This window comes from Brassica napus, chromosome C8, assembly GCF_020379485.1.
Source record: "Brassica napus cultivar Da-Ae chromosome C8, Da-Ae, whole genome shotgun sequence".
Taxonomy (NCBI): Eukaryota; Viridiplantae; Streptophyta; class Magnoliopsida; order Brassicales; family Brassicaceae; genus Brassica; species Brassica napus.
The window spans coordinates 3,254,031-3,274,996 of NC_063451.1; the positions used below are offsets into that span (position 1 = coordinate 3,254,031).

General features: G+C 33.1%; 1 protein-coding gene across 1 annotated transcript; it reads left to right on the forward strand.

Moving 5' to 3' along the window:
• Window positions 1-17,181: 17,181 nt before the first annotated feature.
• LOC106423838 (B3 domain-containing protein REM19) lies at window positions 17,182-20,756 on the forward strand. Its single transcript, XM_013864596.3, has 3 exons — window positions 17,182-19,914; window positions 19,986-20,185; window positions 20,259-20,756. Exons 1-3 carry the CDS (start codon window positions 19,857-19,859, stop codon window positions 20,505-20,507), a joined length of 507 nt encoding a protein of 168 aa, XP_013720050.1. The 5' UTR covers window positions 17,182-19,856; the 3' UTR covers window positions 20,508-20,756.
• Window positions 20,757-20,966: the final 210 nt, after the last annotated feature.

The window sequence follows — 20,966 nt, forward strand, 5'->3', positions numbered from 1 at the left end:
ATAGAAATATAAATAACTGAAATTATAAAATCGATATCAACTGAAGTCGCCCTTGCCCTTTATAATCTCCGTTTTTAATAGATTAAAAAAAACAAAACACATGTAATGTCAATGATGAACAGGATCTAAAATCTATATGATTGAAGCGTATATGCAGACCATATTGTGTTCATAATTATAATTTTTAATTTGTTGTAATGTTTTGTATGGTTGAAGATGAACAAAATATGCGCAGGAGTCAAGGGATCGATACTACTCGTGTTCTTTGTAAATCTGAGCAGGAGTCGAGGAATCATCTCTTTTTTGAGTGTGTTTACACGACTAAAGTTTGGGAGTTTATAGCAAAAGGTATATTGGGTAGCTCGTATACAAATCATTGGTCAGAGATCATGGAGATTATCACAGATTCATTAAGGGAGAAGAAGAGTCTGTTCTGTATAAGGTACTCTTTTCAAGCTGTTCTTTATGCGGTGTGGAGAGAACGTAATAAGATCAGACATGGAGATAAGTTGTTGCCTTTAGAGGCGCTTAAAAGAATGCTTGATAAGAGTATCTGACACAAGATCGTGTGATGCGCAAGAAGGGGATCAAAGGAATGGAGGAGTTGATGCAATTTTGGTTAATACTAGGTTGTAAAGTGTGGAGTTTTTTTGAGTTTTTTGAGTTTTTTTGAGTTTTTTTTAAAATAAACAGGAAGCATTTGATGTAATAAGGCTTTTTTGCTGAATAAATTTAACATTCATTCAAAAAAAAAAGATGAACAAAATATGAAACAATTTGATTTCTTTCTGTGTGCAGGTAGTGATCTGAGAAGAAGCAGAAACGCTAATGTATATAAACATGATCGTCAATTAGTGTTATTATATTATTCTTCTATACTAACATGATGTCCAATTAGATTATTGCATTATTCTTGTATATAGATCTTGGAATATAAGCAAAGAAGATCATGTATAGTAACATGAAGTCCAATTAGAGTTATTGTATTATTATTCTAATAGTTAATAATGTACCGGTTTAATTAGTTTAATTGCCATGGTTTTAGTAAATTAGATTTTGATTTACTTTAAGTTATCTGGACATATTATTTAGATAACATGTAAAACCTTATTGTAACAAATTTGTTAAGGTCAAAACATATGTAGCAAGTTATCTGGACATATTATTTAGATAACATGTAAAATCTTATTGTAACAAACTTGTTAAGGTCAAAATATATGTAGCGTACTAATAAAAATGAAAGAGTCCAAATTTTAAAATCAACATTTTTATGGTAGATAAAATTTAGGACCCTAAATTAATAGAGTAGATTCTTCGTCAATATAAAACATGTATCTTTTGAAACAAATTTTTGTAATAAATACGTAACTTTTTGAAAAAGAAGAAATATTATATTATGAAAAATGAATGAAACATTAATAATTTATAACAAATAAAAGGAAATATGCCGGGAAACCCCTAGGTCAGACAAAAAAAGTCAGTGAGAGAAAAAAAGATTAGATCTGGCTTTTTCCTCCAGTGATGGCGTTGGGAGATCAATTAGTGTGACTTGTTTTCCGTTCTTCATTTTTATATCACGCGATAGGACTGGAGATTTTATCTGATATCCGAACCCGAATCCGAATCTGACCCAAAAAACCTGAACCCGGATCTGAACCGAAATAGCAAAATACCCGAACGGGTTTTGTATTGAACAAGTTTGGATAGTCGAACCCGATCACTTATATACAAAACCCAAAGTAATATCCGAAGTCATCAGAACATATGTATACTTTAACCCAAATCTACATCTTTCACCCAATATGTAATGACTGGTTTCTCTTAACCGATTTTGGTTTAATTGATATTATATAAAATCAATACCAAATCACTATTTTTCCTAACCTAAACGTATACTATATATATATATATCTTTCTTAAACGTGAGAGATTAAGGCACCATCTGCATCTCTCATTTTTTTTTCCTACAAGATCTTCTTTTCTAAAATATTGTTCTTCTCACGATCCATGTAAAATTTCTCGGAGACATTAGTTGTTGCCGTCATCAACGATAACCACCATAAACGTCAATGTAACAACCGGAGCCACCTCAAACCATTTTGTTGTTCTTCGTACAGAGGGGTAGTTTCCATCCATGGAGCTTTCCTTGTTACTCTAGATCGTGTTACGTAACGAAAGCAAGAGAAGGAACAGTTTTTTTTTTTGCAAGAATTATGTGTTTTAAAAAACTTTTATCAGTATTTCAAAAAAAATTATCAAATGCTTTAGTTTTTTCGTTTATATCCGAAATACCCAAACCGAAGTGCAGAAATACACGAACAGGTTTTTACTTCTATACCGAAATAATTGACCCGAATACGAATGGGTGTCTGAACGCCCACTCCTATTACACGAGCTGGATTGTTCCAGTACAATCTCTCAAATTAAAATATTTTTTTTAAAAATTTCTTATTTAATTTTAAATTTTAGGAATAATTAAAAAATTTTGCGATGAAAAATTAAAATTTGGCAAACTTAATTCTGAATGAAAAAATTAATTTTAAGCTTTAGAAAAAAAAATCAAATTTTATATAAAAAAAGTTGAAGGCTACCACAATTTAGTTTCTTTATTCCAAAAACTTAAAATAAAACTACATATTTTTAGGATTTGTTTTTAAATTTTGGGGTTATTTAATTTCTTTGAAAATTATTAATAGTTTTGATTAAAATGAGCATAGGTTGAGTAGTAAAATGAATATAATTTTAAAAGTTAGTGTATTAAAATGAACACAATAAATATTTGAGGTATTAAAATAGGTAGCAAAAGAAATTGGATATTAAATAGCTTAACAAAATTTAAATGAGGTATTTTATGAAACATTTCCATAGTAGTATGGAATTTTAATTTATATATTTAGAAATTATTTATATTTAGATTATTTTTACTAAATCTTAATCACATTACTTTTACTAATTTTAACTTTGAGGTATAAGATTAAATTATATAGTAACTCTCAAGTGAAATGTACTAGATAGATTCTTTATGATTTTATTATTTTTTTTGTTTGATCCTACGAAGTTAATTTTAATTTCACTGGTATTTGATTTATTTTTCATTTGATTTAATAAGAAGTATATATTTATATTTAAAATCAAATTTTATAATTTTGGAAATTTTTCCTTAATTGAAAGTCTACTAACATCTTAAAATCGTTTTCATTTTGATACTGTATATTCAAAAACTCAATTTCCTCCCACCAATATTTATTCTTATAAATTCATCAAAATCACTTAAAAAAATGAGATTAATTTTTTTATTCGTTTTCATCCAACTCGAAATAACCAAACTCATTTTTCTTGAATTATCTATTTATATTCATGGTTTTTGTTATTGATTTGTATATCAAGAGTTTATAAAAATTATGTGGCAAATATTTTTCTATATTTTTGAAAAGCTATGTTGATATGCAAGATATTTTCTTTGGGTTGTTTGGCTACGTAAATACATATTTCTCTCATTCGTTCAAAAATATTAAGTTCACTCTAGAAGATTGTGAAAAAACGATAATAATTGAAACTAAGAGCTATTTCCACTGGAATGGCGAGCTTTGGTTGTGATGTCTTAGGTTATGGGTTCTTTTGACTCTGAGATGCAGGTCCCAAGAGGGAAGACTAAACATATTTGCTTGTATATTGCATCATGTCACCATGTCCCTTTTAGCATATGCTACTGAGAGCCGTGCCTATAGCATGATTATAAAGACATTGGCTTTAGGCCCCAACATAATCTAAAAATTTAGGGGCCCCTAGTTGTAGTAAACTTTTATAATTAACCACTATAAATCTCACTTAATAAGGTTTCAACATAAGTTCAGTCTTTATTTTAATTATAGTAAGCATGTACTCTTAACTAATTTTATTATGTTATAACTAAATTAATAATTAGTTTTAAGATATACTTTAATCTTTGCTTTTCATTCCACAGTTTTCATTTTATAATTAGCTTTTTAAATTAATGAAATAGCATTTATGTACAATAATCTTATCATTTAATTCTTACTTATGATTAAATATAATTTTGAACTAAAATTATATTTATTAGTATTAACCTTTTAAGAAAAAAATTATTCGTTTTAGGCCTCTAAAATGCTTCGCACGGCACTGATGCTACTATGTTATAAGCTTTTGTTTGTCTTTGTTGAGCAACAATGGTTTTCCTATCATCAAGCTCGACTGATATAACTAAAATAATAGTTTTTTCTACAATCTCTCTTCTTCTTTTCCTTTTCTTTTCAAAACCATTTTTCGTAGCATGGATATCCATCAGATTTAGATAATTTTGAAGATTGAACGATATAGAGTGAATTGGATTTTGAGCAAGTTTAAGATAGTGTCGAGATATAATCACCCATATATGTTTTAAAAGAGCTTCTTTTAAAGATATAAAATAGTATATATATACTCTCTTGGTTCCTAAAACATGTATATATGTTTATGTGTTTCTTACACATATTAACGAAAATATAATATTTGGCCGTTCGACGTCAAAAAAAAAAAAAAAAAAAAAAAATATAATATTTTTCTTATAATAAATGTATTATCTCTTAAGAGATTTGCCAAAAATGACTCAAAACTTAATTTTGAATACAAAAGTGTACTCCAAATTCAACCAAATGAAAAAGTAACTCAAAAGTATAGTGAAATTACAACAGTTCCCTTATGAACAAACAGAAAACATGTATTCAGTTTTACCTTTATAACCCTCCGTCAGAGAAGACTTAGGAGAAGACTTCTTTGTAAGTCTTCTCGTTCAGTAAATCTTAAAAATAATTTTATAATTTTATAAAAAGTATTATGATGGGTAAAAAATTGAAATCATGTAATAATAAACATTTTTCAATGATGTAAATTTACTTCATCTGAAATTGAATTATTTTCAACATAGATGAGTGAATGTATATTGGCTCATGAGTCATTGGTTTAGGGCTTGGTAACATATGTTATAGTATTGTATGTATATCTAGGGTTAGATTCCGAAATCTTACCTTCATTTTTTTTTCAAATTGACTCATATATGTTTAGTAAGTATCTAATAACTTGATTTAAACATTTTCTAAGTTTCTTTTAAGTTTACGAAATTGTTTTTTGCATAGTTAATTGATTTTAGGGTCTGGAAGACTCACAAAAAACTTAAAAAGAAGTCTTCCGACACATTCCGCCTAAATTTTAGTAGAATTTAGGGTCCCCGCCTAAATTTTGGAAAATTTTAGATTTTCCGCCTAAATCAAAGTCTTCCATAAGTCATCTAGGAGTCTTCTAGAGAAAGTTTTCTTATGGATTAGATCTTAAAAATAACTAATAAATTTTATAAAAAATATTTTCAAAGGGAAAAAGTCAAAATCATGTATTAATAAACATTTCTAAAAGATGGAAATTTAGTTTTTGAAATTGAATTATTTTTAACATAGATGAATGAATGTAGACTGAGTCATGATATTCTTTGGTTTATGGTGTGGTAACATATGTTGTAGTATTGTTAGTATTTTTAGAGTTAGATTTTGAAATCTCATCTTATTTTTTTTAAAAAAAAATTGACCTATATGTGATTAGTGGCTATCTAATAACTTGATTTAAACATTTTCTAAATATCTTAAAAGTTTAAGAAAATGTTTTTTGCTTAGTTATTTGATAATAAGGTCTGGAAGACTCACAGAAGACTTTCCAAGAAGTCTTTTGACATATCCCGCCTACATTTTAGTAGAATTTAGGGTTTCCGCCTAAATTTAGAAAAATTTAGGTTTTCTGCCTAAATCGAAGTCTTCGAGAAGTCTTCCCGAAGTCTTTTAGGGAAAGTCTTCTCATGTATTAGATCCTAAAAATAATTAATAAATTTAAAAAAAAAAATAATTTGTAAGATAAAAAATAGAAATCATGTATTAATAAACATTTCAAAACGATAGAAATTTAGTTTTACTAAATTTGAATTATTTTTAACATAGATGAGTGAATGTAGAATTAGTCATGATAGCATTTAGTTTAGGGTTTGGTAACATATGTTATAGTATTTTTGGTATTTTTAGGATTAGATTTCGGAATCTTAACTTTAAAAAACTTGTTTTGACCTCCATGTGTTTAGTTTTGTGTATATTAAACACTTTATAAGTTGATTATAAGTTTAATGAATTACTATTTGCTATTTAGTTAGTTATCTGATTAGGTTATGGTTTTGAAGACTTCCAGAACCTAAATTTAGTAGAATTTAGTAGATTTAGGTTTAGTAGAATTTAGGTTTCCCGCCTAAATTTTAGTAGAATATAGGTTTCCCGCCTAAAGCGAAGTCTTCCAGAAGTCTTATAGAAGTCTTCTCATGTATTTGAATTTAGGATCTAGAATTCTCTTAGAAGACTTCCCAAGAAGTCTTCTATATCAAGTCTTCTATATCGAAAATATTTAACCTAATTGGAATTTTTGTCTTCATATATAAAGAAAATTTACACATTATCTTTCTTCCTCTCAAATGGCTGCAACAATAATGTAATGTTTCCCACTCTAAAACTCTCCAATCTCTCTCTAATCTCTTTGAACATCAAAACACCAAATTTAAATCTCTGAGAAAAATAATGTAATGTTTCTCACTCTTAGAAGTCTTCTCTTAGAAGACTTCCCAAGAAGTCTTCTATATCGAAAATATTTAACCTAATTGGAATTTTTGTTTTCATATATAAAGAAAATTTACACATTATCTTTCTTCCTCTCAAATGGCTGCAACAATAATGTAATGTTTCTCAATCTACAACTCTCTAACCTCTCTCTAATCTCTTTGAACATCAAAACACCAAATTTAAATCCATTTCTCATTTTTTTCTTATGTCTTCTCACTAATTTATCTTCTTTTTGCAGGTTTTTCATTACATGGTTCTCATCTTTCACTCATTCAAAGGTAGATCTATAAATGTTGGATATGTATTATTTTGTGTTTTATATATTATATTCTAAAAAAGCTATAGATTCAACCTATTGTGACTGTTTTGTTTATTATTTAAGCATAAAATTATATTTTTGAAGTTTTTATCTGTTTTGAAGCCATTTGAATGTTTTTGAATTTGCAGGTTTTCCAGATCTGAGAAAGACTTTGAAAGACTTTTTAGAAGACTCTCGGAAGACTTCTAGACAAGTCTTCTAATGCATTTTATGCTAGAAGACTTCGTGAGACTTCTCACGAAGTCTTCTGCCCAAAGTGATATAAATTTTGGATATGTATTTTTTGTGTTTTATATATTGGATTCTAAAAAGTTATAATTCAACCTAATGTGACAATTTTTTGTTTATTATTAAGCATAAAAATGTGTTTTTGAAGTTTTCTCTGTTTTAAAGCTATTTGAATGCTTTTGAATATATAAAATTTTCAGATCTAAATCAGACTTTGGAATACTTCTCAGAAGACTCTTGGAAGACTCTCAGAAGACTTCCCATGCATTTTATGCTAGAAGACGTCCCACGAAGTCTTCATGAAGTCTTCCAAAGTTTGAATATGCAGATTTTTCAGATATAAGTTAGACTTTGGAAGATTTCTCAGAAGACTCTTGGAAGACTCTCAGAAACTCTCGGAAAACTCTTGGGAGACTCAGAAACTCTCGGAAGACTCTTGGCAGACTTCTTGAGAAGTCTTCTAATGTATTTTATGCTAGAAGACTTCCCACAAAGTCTTCGGGAAGTCTTCCAAAGTCTTCTGTCCAAAGTGGTACAAAGGAATGATGTCAAGTGGACTACAAGCTTATCTATATTGAGGAATGATATCTAGTTCCATGTGTAATAGATTTGTTTATGGTTTGTTTTATGATTTGTTATTATTTCAATTGCAAAAGTAACCCACGCAGACATCTTCCGTCATTGAGAAGATTTAGGGAAGACTTTCAGAAGATTTCTGTAGAAGTTTTCTCGAGGAAGACTTCTAAGGAAATCTTCTACAAAAAGTTAAATTTCTGACCAACTTAGGTCAAATTTAAAAGTAACCTGTTTATCAGAGAAGACTTCTTTAGAAGTCTTCTCTGGGAATTTCGAAATTTTTTGTTTACAAAGGAAAGTTAAAAGACTTCTAGGGAAGTATTCTATTCTAAAGAAGTCTTTTTCGTCGAACAGATCTGAAAAATAAAATGTGGTTCGCGTTTTCATACCTTGAACTCGTGAGATGGCTTGTGTGGTTTCTCCAATCACCCAGAACTTCATCAGAACAACTACCTACTCGTTAATCACCAAGAATCGTGAGCTTATGAACCTTACATAATTTGTAATCAAAATCTTCAGTTTTTTGATGAATTTTGAGAGAAAGTGTAAGATATGTGGTTTGTGTGGATAGGAAATGAGAAAGGATGAGAAAAAATCGAAACTTTAGGGCATTAACACTCTCAATTTGGTAGTTCATGGTTGTTGAGGTATTGATGTCAATGGCAAAGTTGTGAATATTTGGTGAAGATGAGGATGGTAAGGTGAAAGCATTATTTTCGGATAAAAAAAGTAACGGCATTTTCGTGAATAACTAGAACTTCTAGGGTGAATAGCACAAAACAAAGTTTCAAAAAAACATAGGTTATTTTTGTGTTTGACTTGAAATTTTGAGTCATTTTTGAAAAAACCCTTATTTCTTATTTACCAATTTTCCATAATTATAAACCAATAGTATTTCAAAGGTACAATTAATTTTTTGAAGTTGGCAACTCATCATTATTTACTAATAAAAATTGCATTAGAAAACTTGAAACATGCATCTTTGTGAAACAAAAGTTTTGTTCTAAAACAATTATTTTTTAGGAACAAATGAAGTATATACTTAATCTAATAGATTCACTACAAGAAAACAGCGACATACTGAGAGAAAAATTCGTCGGTATTTCGTCGGAATAAAATTATTCTGACGACATACCGACGAAACAAGTCCTCGGAAATAACTCCTCGAAAATTCATTTTTCCTCGGAAATACCTCGGAATTTTCCAACGGAATTCCGAGGAAACAAATTTCCGAGGAAACTCCGAGGACCACCAGTTCGTCGGAAAGCTCCTCGGAATATACCGAGGGAGAACTTCCTCGGGATATTTCGATGGACTTTCCGATGGTCCAATCCTCGGAAGTTCCGACGAAATGTTCCTCGGAATTTTCATCGGGAATTTCCGAGGAACGGAGCGGTCGGAAAATTCCGAGGAACGAGTCCCTCGGTATATGCCGAGGAATGAGTCCCTCGGTATATTCCGAGGAATGAAACATGTCCCTCGGTATATTCCGAGGGTTCATTTCCTCGGAATTTAAAAAAAATTAATTTTTTTTTAAAAAATAAAAATTTTGAAATTTAAATTCGAAAATATAAAATTAAAATTGAAAACATATTAGTTAATATTCAAAGTTGTACAAATAAAAAATAAAACATTTTGAGTTTTTGAAAAAAAAAAAACTACGGGTCTAGCACGTTCGGGAACACCTCGTTCGGGTACATCCTCTGCATCAACTCCATCATTTGTTGGTTCAGCCTCCTCTGTGCCTCATAGCCCGCCTGTTGAGCCGCCATCTGGGTCTCCAACAAAGATATGCGATCATCCTTGTTCTTCAACTGAGCCGTAAGTACTTCTGGATCAACAAAGGGCGGTGGTGCAGAAGGAGGAACCGATCGGGTGCGACGACCCAAACCGACCCAACGTCCCTTCTTCCTTGGAACCGACTGAAATAGAAAATAGCCAAATTTAAATCAAGAAATAAATGAATTGAACTTTTAAAAAAAGAACTTACGGATTCAACGATTTCGTTGATTCGAAACCGGGACAAGTTGGTCGAAGCCGTCGAAGCGTCATCCTCGGTTTGAAGCTGAGACACTTCGTCTTGCACCTGAGTTTGGACCAGGGTGACCACTTCCCTCACAAGACCGTCATCAATCTGGCTGGTCTTCTTGTTGGTATACGCCATTTTCATTAGGGCGAGATCATCAACCGGCTCGCCATCATTTTCTTCCGCCTTGAAAAAAACATAAATTAAAGAAACATTAGAAATTAGAAGAAATGGATAAAAAATAAAATTTCAAAACTTAAATAATTGAAGAAAAAGCGGCTGAACTTACCATGCGATCCCCCAGATAGGCAATAGACTGAGCACCCAAGTTATGCTTGAAGACGCCCTTCCCTTTACGGTCGCTCCTGCGGTTGGTGGAAGAAGTTTCTTTCGTCTCTTCCTTATCCCAATGCGCACACAACTCCATCCAGACCGTGTTGTTTATCGACTTTGTGACCTTTTAATAAAAAAAAAAATAGTTTAATAAATTAAAAAATTGTTTAATAAATTAAATCGAACCTTGTTGATTTCCCACTTCTTCTTCCACTCGTGGATCTGCTTCCCATAGTTGTCCATAACTTTATGGACGAAGTGGTGATAGATAAAGAGCGTCTCATCGGAATTCCAGTTGAATTCTTGCTGAAAAAAAATACAATTAGTAGAAAATATATATTAAAGATTAAAAATATAAGTAAAAAATTAGAATACTTACCGCAAACTGACGAAACCACAGATGCTGCTTGTCGGTAGGGAAGTGAGTGAAAGTCGGATGTCCCTTGTCAAGGGCCGAGTACATCATACGGTTGATCCATGCGCTGATCCCGTTCCCGGATCGGTTGAACCTAATAAAAAGAACAAACGCTTAATAATGAATCAAATTTTAATGAAAAAAATATGTTTAATTACCATGTTTGACCTCATCCATGTAGATACGGAGTGAGATAGGAAAGATGGTCACGACCGGGCTGTCGAACCAACTCCGCAACACTCATCACTCCCGGAGGACCCGGAGGAGCAGGAGCGGGTGCAGCAGAGGGAGATGTATGGTAGGAGCTGTGGGGCGAAGGAGAATCCTGAAAATGGCTAGAATCCCGAGACTGGCTCCCCGTACCACCACGACCACGACGCTGTCGAGGCCGGGTCTGATCATCATGAGACCTGTAAATTAAAAAAAATATATTTAATAAATATAGAAATTTTTTTTTTTTTTTTAAAAAAAAAAAAAATCTCAAATAATAGTTTTTAGTCACAAAATTTTTTTATATATATTAAAAATGTTTAATAAATATATAAAAATAGTTCAAATAAACAAAAAATAGTTTTAATAAATAAAAAATAGTTTAATAATTACAAAAAATAGTTTTAATAATATTAAAAATGTTTAATAAATATAGAAATTTACATTATATATATATATATTTTTTTTTTTTTTTTAATCCCAAATAATAGTTTTTAATCACAAAAAAGTTTTATAGATATTAAAAATGTTTTGTAAAATCCAAAAAAATCGAATTTATATACAAAAAACGTTTTGTAAAATCCAAAAAATCGAATTTATATACAAAAATCGTTTTGTAAAATACAAAAATCAAATTTATACACAGAAATCGAATTTATATACAAAAAACGATTTTATAAATACAAAAAAAAAATAAAAAATTTATAAAAAAATTCTAAATCAATTCAACAAAACAAATTATTCAACCAAATCACAATTCTAAACCTAATATACAACCAAATCACAATCCTAACCAATCACCCTAATAAAAATCTATCAAATCTACACAAAAAACCTAACAAATAAAACCTAAGAGAGTGGGATAGGGTCCTTACATGATTTGTGTAGGTTTAGAGAGGATTGGTCGGAGATATCGTCGGAGAGAAGGGGGAGATCGCCGGAGAGGAGGGAGAGGAGCCGGAGAGGAAGAAGAGAGAAATGGGGAAGAAGAAGCGGCTCGTGGTTATAAAACCTAGGGTCCGACGGATAGTTTCCGTCGGTATTTCCTCGTAATTCCAATTTCAATTTTCGCGAAATATTTCGCGGCTGGTTTGCCCGGTTAAATGTAAATATTCCGAGGAAATTCTGACGGACACTTATACAAATGCAATGCATACCATTGAGGAATCTTTGTATAGATGATCATAAACTATGAAATAACAAAATCTCAAAACGAATTGTAAGTATTCCCTTTACCGTTCATTAAAGTGTATAAGTGTTTCACTTATGTCGTGGGGATTTCGTTCATACAATCGGAAAAGTGTTTATTATAGGGTAAGGAACATATTTTGGACTTCATAATCAGTCTAAGACACTTAATAAGGGTTATATAAGTGTTATTGAAACCACAAAACATTGTTTTCGATTTAAAAACCCTACTTCCTCGGTATTTCCTCGGAATATTCCGAGGGAATTCCGAGGAAACCCTTATCTTCCTCGGAATTTCCTCGGAATATTCCGAGGGAATTCCGAGGAAACCCTTATCTTCCTCGGAATTCCCTCGGAATATTTCAAGGAAATACGAACTAGTGTTTGGGGTTTCAAAACATCGATTTTTTTTGCCGTATTTCATTTCTTATATAATTGTAATGCATACCATTGAGGATTCTTTGTATAGATGATCATAAACCATGAAATAACAAAATTTCAAAAATAATTGTAAGTATTCCTTTTACCGTTTATTAAAGTGTATAAGTGTTTCTCTTATGTTGTGTGGTTTTCGTTCATGCAATCGTAAAAGTGTTTGTTATTGGGTAAAACACCAAAGTTTGACTTCATAATCTGGTTAGGACACTTAATGAAGGTTATATATGTGTTATTCAATCCGCAAAACGTTGTTTTCGGTTAAAAACCCCTAGTTCCTCGGAATTTCCTCGGAATTCCGAGGAAATTCCGAGGAAACCTTTATCTTCCTCTGAATTCCGTTGGAAATACCGAGGGAATTCCGAGGAAAAAGACTCTATAATCAAATCTCAAAATCGACAAGGTCTATTCCGAGGAAATTCCGAGGAAAACCTATCTTCCCTCGGAATTTCCTCGGTATTTCTATTAAAAAAAAAAAAGTCGATGCTAGTCTGTTTCCGAGTCATCACCACCAGATGAATCTGAATCTGGATCTTGGTGAAACTCTCCAATCACTGGTTCATCCTCTACGTGAACGACGGCTTCCTCTCCGAAGTCGGTTAAATCGACTACAAGGCCAACTCCAGCTAAATCTTCTGCTGCACTTAAGTTGCCGGATGTGCTTGGTTGTAGTGGGTCTTCCAGCTCAGAACTTCCCTGAACTGGGCCTCTCGGGTTGAGTCGTGTAACAGTAACCCATGGATCATCTATGTTCCTTACCCGGAGGTACTTGATATAACAAACCTGTAACATTTAAAAAATTATTAGTAAAATTATAAATTAATACACATGATGATGAATCATTCTAAATAATTAACATTTAATTACCTGATCGGCCTGAGAAGCAAGAATGAAAGGATCATAATATTGCAGCTTTCGCCTCGAATTTACTGATGTAACACCAAATGCATATGTTCTCACACCTCGATCTAGAGTGTTGTCGTGCCAATCACAATAGAAAACAGTACAGCGCAATCCAACCATGCCCAAATACTTGATTTCCAAAATCTCACGTATGTGTCCGTAGTATACATCATCTCCTGATGCAGAACAAACGTCAGCATCATAAGTCGTACTCGAACGTCTCCTCTTCTGAGTTGTGAATGCATATCCTCGAGTACAAAATCTCGGATATGACTTCACAACAAATTTTGGTCCAACGACCATCTCACGTATCCAATCGTCAAATGTTTCACCTCTGGCCAAACCAGCAGACACCTATATTAATAGCACATATATATGTTATATCAATAAATGTGAATTAGTATAAATATGTGATAAATGATATTTTAATTTGTCTTAAACCACTCACATAAGTAAACATCCATCCAGAAAATTCTCTCTGCTTCATTTCTTCTAGTTCGTCCTCTGTGGCGTATCTATATTCGAACCGCTTTTCTGCAATGAAAATCCTGTACATATGATGACAATAATGTGATTAATTAAGATTTAAATTTCAACTTGTTAAAATAAAAATTTGTAAGCTAATTTATTTACCTTTCATATTGAAGAACATCTTCGCAGTTGGTGAGCAAATATGTTTGCAAATTACTGCGCTCCTGCTCAGTAAGTCGACGGTCCTTTGGTTTTCCGCTAAGTCGTCCAACGTCTGTGAAAATGTCTGGAACCGTAACATGATATGTTGCCCGTTCGCCTCTATCATCATGCCGAGCAGGTCTTCTATTTTTGGTCTGAACTTCTGCTGGAAAGTAGTACTCGGCAAAGTTTGAAGTTTCTTCATTGATCATCTATGCGACTATAGAACCTTCCACCCTACTTAAATTTTTCACCATCTTCTTCAAATAGAACATATACCGCTCATACAGATACATCCACCTATACTGCACAGGACCACCGAGTTCCAATTCTCTTGCCAGGTGAATAACAAGATGCTTCATAACATCAAAAAATGAGGGAGGAAATATCTTCTCAAGGTTGCACTGAATCACGGATATGTTAGTCTTCAAATTTTCAATACCTTCAAGAGTCACTGATCTCGTGCATAAATCGCGGAAGAAATCACTTATCCCTGCAATTGCTTCATGAACATTTCGTGGTAATAGTTCCTTGAAGGCTAACAGAAGGAGGCGCTGCATCATTACATGGCAATCGTGACTTTTCAAGCCAGTAAACTTTCCTTCCTTTTTGTCGATACAGTTACGCAAATTAGATGCGTAACCGTCTGGAAATTCCACATCGTTTGAAATCCAATCAAAGAACGCATCTTTTCCCTCTGCATCAAGTCAGTATATGGGAAAAGGAGCCCTACCATTCTCATCAACAAGAAGTTCTGAACGAGCACATATATCGACTAAATCCAGTTTTGACTTCAAATTATCCTTTGTTTTACCTTGAACATTAAGGATCGTGTTCATGAGATTGTCAAAAAAGTTCTTCTCAATATGCATGACATCTAAATTATGCCTTAGCAGATGATCCTCCCAGTATGGCATATCCCAGAAAATACTTTTTTGTGCCAGTTATGTAGGTCTCTAACAGCATCTACCAGAAAACGCTCATGTCCACCGACGTCTGGCGTCCTTTCTGCACCAAAATCTCTTAGTTGTGTCTTCAAATCTTTCCCACAAATTTCCGGAGGTGGACTGTCAAAGACCCTTTTGTTCTTCGTAAACAAATTCCTACTCCTACGATATGGATGATCAGGTGGTAGGAATCTCCTGTGACAGTCAAACCAACACGTTTTCCTTCCGTGTTTTAGTTGGAAGGCATCAGTGTTATCTTGACAATATGGACATGATAGCCTTCCATGCGTTGTCCAACCAGATAACATACCATATGCTGAAAAAATCACTTATTATCCACATTAGTACTGCCCGCATTTGAAACAAAAACTCTCGTCGCAAGCACAAGTTTGGGGTAGGTTGTATGGTGTAAGAATGACTGGCCATAGAGAATACTGTCTTCCACTCTTGCCAAACGGACTGAAACCTTCAGTACATGCACCAAGGTAGACATTTCTTCTCTCATACGCAAAGTCGGGATACTTTGATTGGAAATGCTTCCACGCTTTTGCATCTGAAGGATGTCTGATCTCACCATCTGTTGAGTGCTCTGCATGCCATCTCATTGGTTGCGCTGTGCGTTCAGACAGATACAACCTCTGCAACCTTTCCGTCAAAGGCAAATACCACATCCTTTTATATGGCACTGGAACTCTTCCACTCGTATCTTTATAACGAGAGTTTCCACAAAATTTGCATGTAACCCGCTGTTCATCTGCCCTCCAATAAATCATGCAGTTATCGCTGCATACATCTATTACCTGATACGATAAACCAAGACCAGCTACGAGTTTCTGAACCTCGTAGTATGAACCAGGAGCTACATTATCCTCGGGTAGAATATCTTTTACAAAATCAGCAATCGTATCCACACAGTCTTCAGCCAAATTATAATCTGTTTTAATGCCCATCAATCTTGTACCAGATGATAAAGCTGAATGACCATCTCTGCAACCTTCGTACAATGGTTGCTTTCCAGCATCCAACATATCATAAAATCTCCTAGCTTGTGCATTGGGTAAATCTTCCCCTCTAAAGTGATCATTTACCATCTGCTCAGTACCTACACCATAATCTACATCCGTTCTAATTGGTTCTTCTAATCTAACCGCTGGCTGAGGTTCACTAGCACTACCATGTTTATAATCAGTTTCCCCATGATGATACCAAATTTTGTAACTTCGTGTAAACCCACTCAAATATAGATGAGTCCAAACATCCCACTCTTTAATAACCTTTCTATTTTTACAATTAGAGCAAGGACATCTTAACATACCTGTTTTTGCTTCCGGTTGTCAGTGAACTAACCCCATGAATTCGGTTATACCTCGTTGGTATTCTTCCGTAAGCAATCTCGTGTTCGGATCCAAATGAGGTCGATCGATCCAAGAACGAAAATAATTTGAAGAAGACATGTTTTTATGAATCAAATTCGTGTGTAAAGAGAGTAAGAGGGAGGATGAAGATATGGAGTGAATGAAGAGGAAGAGGGGTGCTTGTATTTATAGTTGAAATCCTACCGACAGACCGAGGAAATTCCGACGGAATAACGACGGAAACGGCTAGTTCGTCAGAATTTCCTCGGAATTTTTAAAATCCCCCAACGGCTCTCTAACGGCTATAATATATCCTCGGAATTCATCGGTTTTTTCCGAGGAATACATTTTTCCTCGGTATTCCATAAGAATATTCCGACGGATTGATATTTCCTCGGAATTCCGTCGGTATATTCCGAGGAAATTCCGAGGAAACCAAATTTTGTGTTTCCTCGGAATATCCTCGGAAATTCCTCGGGATATTCCGAGGATTTCATTTTCCGTCGGAATGTCCGTCAGAATACCGATGTTTTCTTGTAGTGATTGTTTCGTAAGACAAAAAAAAAACGCAAATAAAACAAAGTAGAAACAGAAAACCAAGTGCATAAGTAAGACTGAAACACATCAACATGTAGGTAATGAGAGAACTACAATAAACTCATATACAGTCTAGAAATGATTTAATAATTTTTGTAGATGGAAAAATAAAGTATAATAAGGGAATTATCAAAAATTTCAATGATTTTTTCAAAAATGCTGGACTGGGAACAAAGTCTCTTTAGTTGGTAGAGAAAAGAAAAATCATCTCTAGTTTTTTTCATTTGAAAAGAGCAGCGTCAGGTCAGATATTTCGGGCGTTCATTATGAAAAGAAAAATGTCATCAAGGGATTACTCACAATTTGTAGAAAACATTTTACCAAGAAGAAATTTTTGAATAGCGCACTATCTTTTATATTCAGAAAGTTTGCAACTATTAAGCTCAGTAACACACGTGTAACAATTTTTTTGGACTTTTGCTTTCAAGTTATCAAATGAATGTATCATAGATAGGTTTTTTATGCGTTTTGGGTTTGGCCCAAAAAAATTGTTACAAAAAAAAAAGGTTTCATGCATGCATAAGGCGTCCATAATCCTCATATGGTTGGTGGTTCATAATGGATTATTAATAAAAGACTATGAAAAACTGGAAGGGGAGACAAATCTGGGCTGCATGTTCTATAACATACGTATGAATCATAAGATCATTTTTCTCTCTTGTAAATACACATGAGAAATTTGGAGGATGCTAACTTAAGAACTCTTTGCAAGTGAATACTCCACGGAATGGAACTAGCATGAAATGAACAATAGAATCACCGAGAACCACCATGGCCTTTATTTCAACTAGGTAGGTTAGTATATAAGAACATTCAGAATAGGGTAAACTCTATTTGAGCCACATGGGAAGGGGTAATTCATATGGAGGACTAGCACTATGGTTCACCACAAGCCTCTCCTAATCAATACAATTAAAACAACAATTTTTTTTTACATATCCTTGGTTTTTTAAAGTATTTATAGCAGTGCCACTGTCTATTAATTTTAATTAAAAATCAATGGATATTATTTGGAAAAAAAATTGGCTTGCAATTTATATTTTTGAAGATTATATTGTCCATGAAATCTTGCAAATTAACAAAACAATAGCGATAATTTGTGTGTAATTTTTGGAATACAGAGTATATTCCACAAATAAAATATTCTCAAATCTTTTCAAAAATTAGAATTTTTTTAATAAACACAAACTAACTACGTATCAGACGTATCTATATTATATATCATCATCTTCCAAAGCCTATTCTATCACCTTCTGAAACCAAAACTGGCGGCTGTTATGAGGATCACTGACCTCACTAATATCAAAATTTTACTTATTTGACTTATGTGGATCCATATTTGATATTTAGCAAGTGTATGCAGTTTTTTTTTTTTTTATTGATACAATTTACGGACAAAACTTTTTGCTAATTGGGATAATTAAGAGTGTGCGTCTCTCAAAACACACATCTGTTGCTAAGGAACAAGAAGAATGGCTCTGAAAGGGGCGGTCAGCAATCAACACGCCTTTTCAAAACTGAAATGCAATTGTTCAGGTACTATTTTAATGATATGTACATAATTTTTGAAGAAAGAAATTCTCTGTAACTAAAAAAAAGTAAAATCTTTTCAAATTGTGATATCTGAACCTTTCTCTCGACAATATAATTTGCTTTGTTTAGCTTAGCTTAGTGTTAGCATAGCCATCTAAATTTACCGTATAATCTCAAATGCAATAAAGGGATGGATGTTAGTTATACAGTAATGGAGAATCACATTCGGTCGAGAAAACTGACGGCGGAAAATTAATGTCAAACATTCTTTAGTTTTCAGGTTTTCAACAATGCTAAATGGTACCTAGGGATTGATCTTCAATAATGAGATATATTCATCAAGTTTGGTTAAATCTTGAAGTTTTTTCTGTTTGTTGCGTTCTCTCATCGTTTTTACTGTTCTTTCAATAATGAGAGTGATTGTTTCTGAGTAGAAAAGAATAAGCTTACTGAAAAGTCTTGGTTTGGGAAAAAGAAAATACTGGAGAAGCAAGACAAATTATTTTCTATAAGGTCTGGTTAATAAACGACATTAAGTTTGGTCACTAATCATAAATACAAGGCCACCACAGGTGTGTTATCTATCTATACTATTACAATAGGTTCTGCAATTGAGTTATTTTATGTTGAAAAATACGATACGTTTTGAGATTATACTAATCGAACATAATTCAAAAATACATTAACTAGAATTATTTTCAAACAATCAAGAAATATAGAGTGCCACATTAAAAAATTCAACATATTTTTTTTGTCGGCAACTTAAACGGAATCATATAGACTCTGCAAACCAAACTAATAATTTTGCATCCATATAAACAACAAACGTCGGTTGCTTCCTTGCACTGCGTGCTAAAGTTTTTGTCCTTGAATTCTGCGTTCGTGGTATATGAATGAGTTCTGAACTGTTGAAACTTCTCTGATCTCTATGTCTTCCAAGTAACTTGCAAAGGCTGATCATTTGTCTGGTTCTGAAACCAACTTCACCAACTGAGAACAATCCGTTGCAAATGTAACAATAAACTGTTTTAGATTCCTCATACATTTCGTTGCTCAAATGAAAGCTAATACTATAAAACGCTTAGGCTTAACAACTGGTAACAATCCGTTGCAAATGTTCCATATTCAATCGTCCCATTAAGTGATGAGTTAATAAAACACCACTATTACCACCACATCATGATATCATTGTTGTCTTTACTTATGTAAGCTAATAAATATGTATAAGCTTATAAAAACATAAAACAAAAACTCAAAACTAATCATCGATTAATCATCAATTTTCTTTAAACCGCTAGGCGTAGATCGATCGTCCGACTTGCACTTAGCGTATTTCCGAACATTTGGTCTAACAAACATTCACCACAAAAATCTATCCATAATTTATCATCCATGTTAGTTTGTCCAAAGTTATAATATAAAATATTAAGTAAAATTAAAATGTTAAAATACATATATACATATGGATCTTAAGGTTTATGGCGACGCCGAAAATACTCAAGAAGAGAGGAAGGAAGAAGAAGAATCCTAATCCCGGTAAGTATCATATACAGACTATTTTGTTCTGAAAAATAATCAAAAAGATTTATATTTCTTTTTACGTGCAGAGGAAGTGAACTCGTCTACTCCACGTGGAGATGACTCAGAGAACCGCTCAAAGTTCTACGAGAGTGCTTCTGCTAGGATGAGAACTGTGACTGCAGAGGAAAGGGAGAGAGGCATCACTGCAGCCAAAACCTACGAACCAACCAATCCTTTCTTCAGAGTTGTTCTGCGGCCATCTTATCTCTACAGAGGCTGCATCATGGTAAACAAATTTATGATTCATGTTCAAGATTTGGGTTTGAAAAGGTCTAAACTTTAACCTGTTTTTTCAACAGTACTTGCCTTCTGGTTTTGCTGAGAAGTACTTAAGCGGGATATCTAGTTTCATCAAGATCCAGCTAGGGGAGAAACTGTGGCCAGTGAGGTGCCCTTACAAAGCAGGGAGAGCTAAGTTTAGTCAAGGGTGGTACGAGTTCACGCTTGAGAACAATATAGGCGAAAGAGATGTTTGTGTGTTTGAGCTTCTCAGTACTCGGGACTTCGTTCTGAAAGTCACTGCCTTTCGCGTCAACCAGTACGTGTGACTCTTCATGAGCGGTCTTCGTTCCCAAAGTTTTCATGTAGGGTCTTTTTTTATCTATTTGTGCTGAGTGAAATTCAGGTTACTATTCTTCCAATGTGAATAAGTATTTGAAGATTTGAGTAAAAACTATGTTTGAGTGGGTAGTTAGAGTCAAAAGTAGAAGTTGTTATTACTTTATGTGAATGTTGACTATGATGTTGTTTAAGGGTTTTGGCTCCGAACAGAAGTTTCACCATTTACTTAGTTGGTGTTCTAATGATATGACTACTTAACATGTATGATGTAAAAAGATAATATCACAAAATTTAAAGACTAGGCAAACTCACTTTAGAATGAGTTAAAAACACATTACAGACTCATTTCAACATAACGACATCACATTACACAAGTAAACCAAGCTCTTACTACAATTAATCGTAAAGTTCTTGCAAGATTTAGACAAACACAAGCACACATTAGG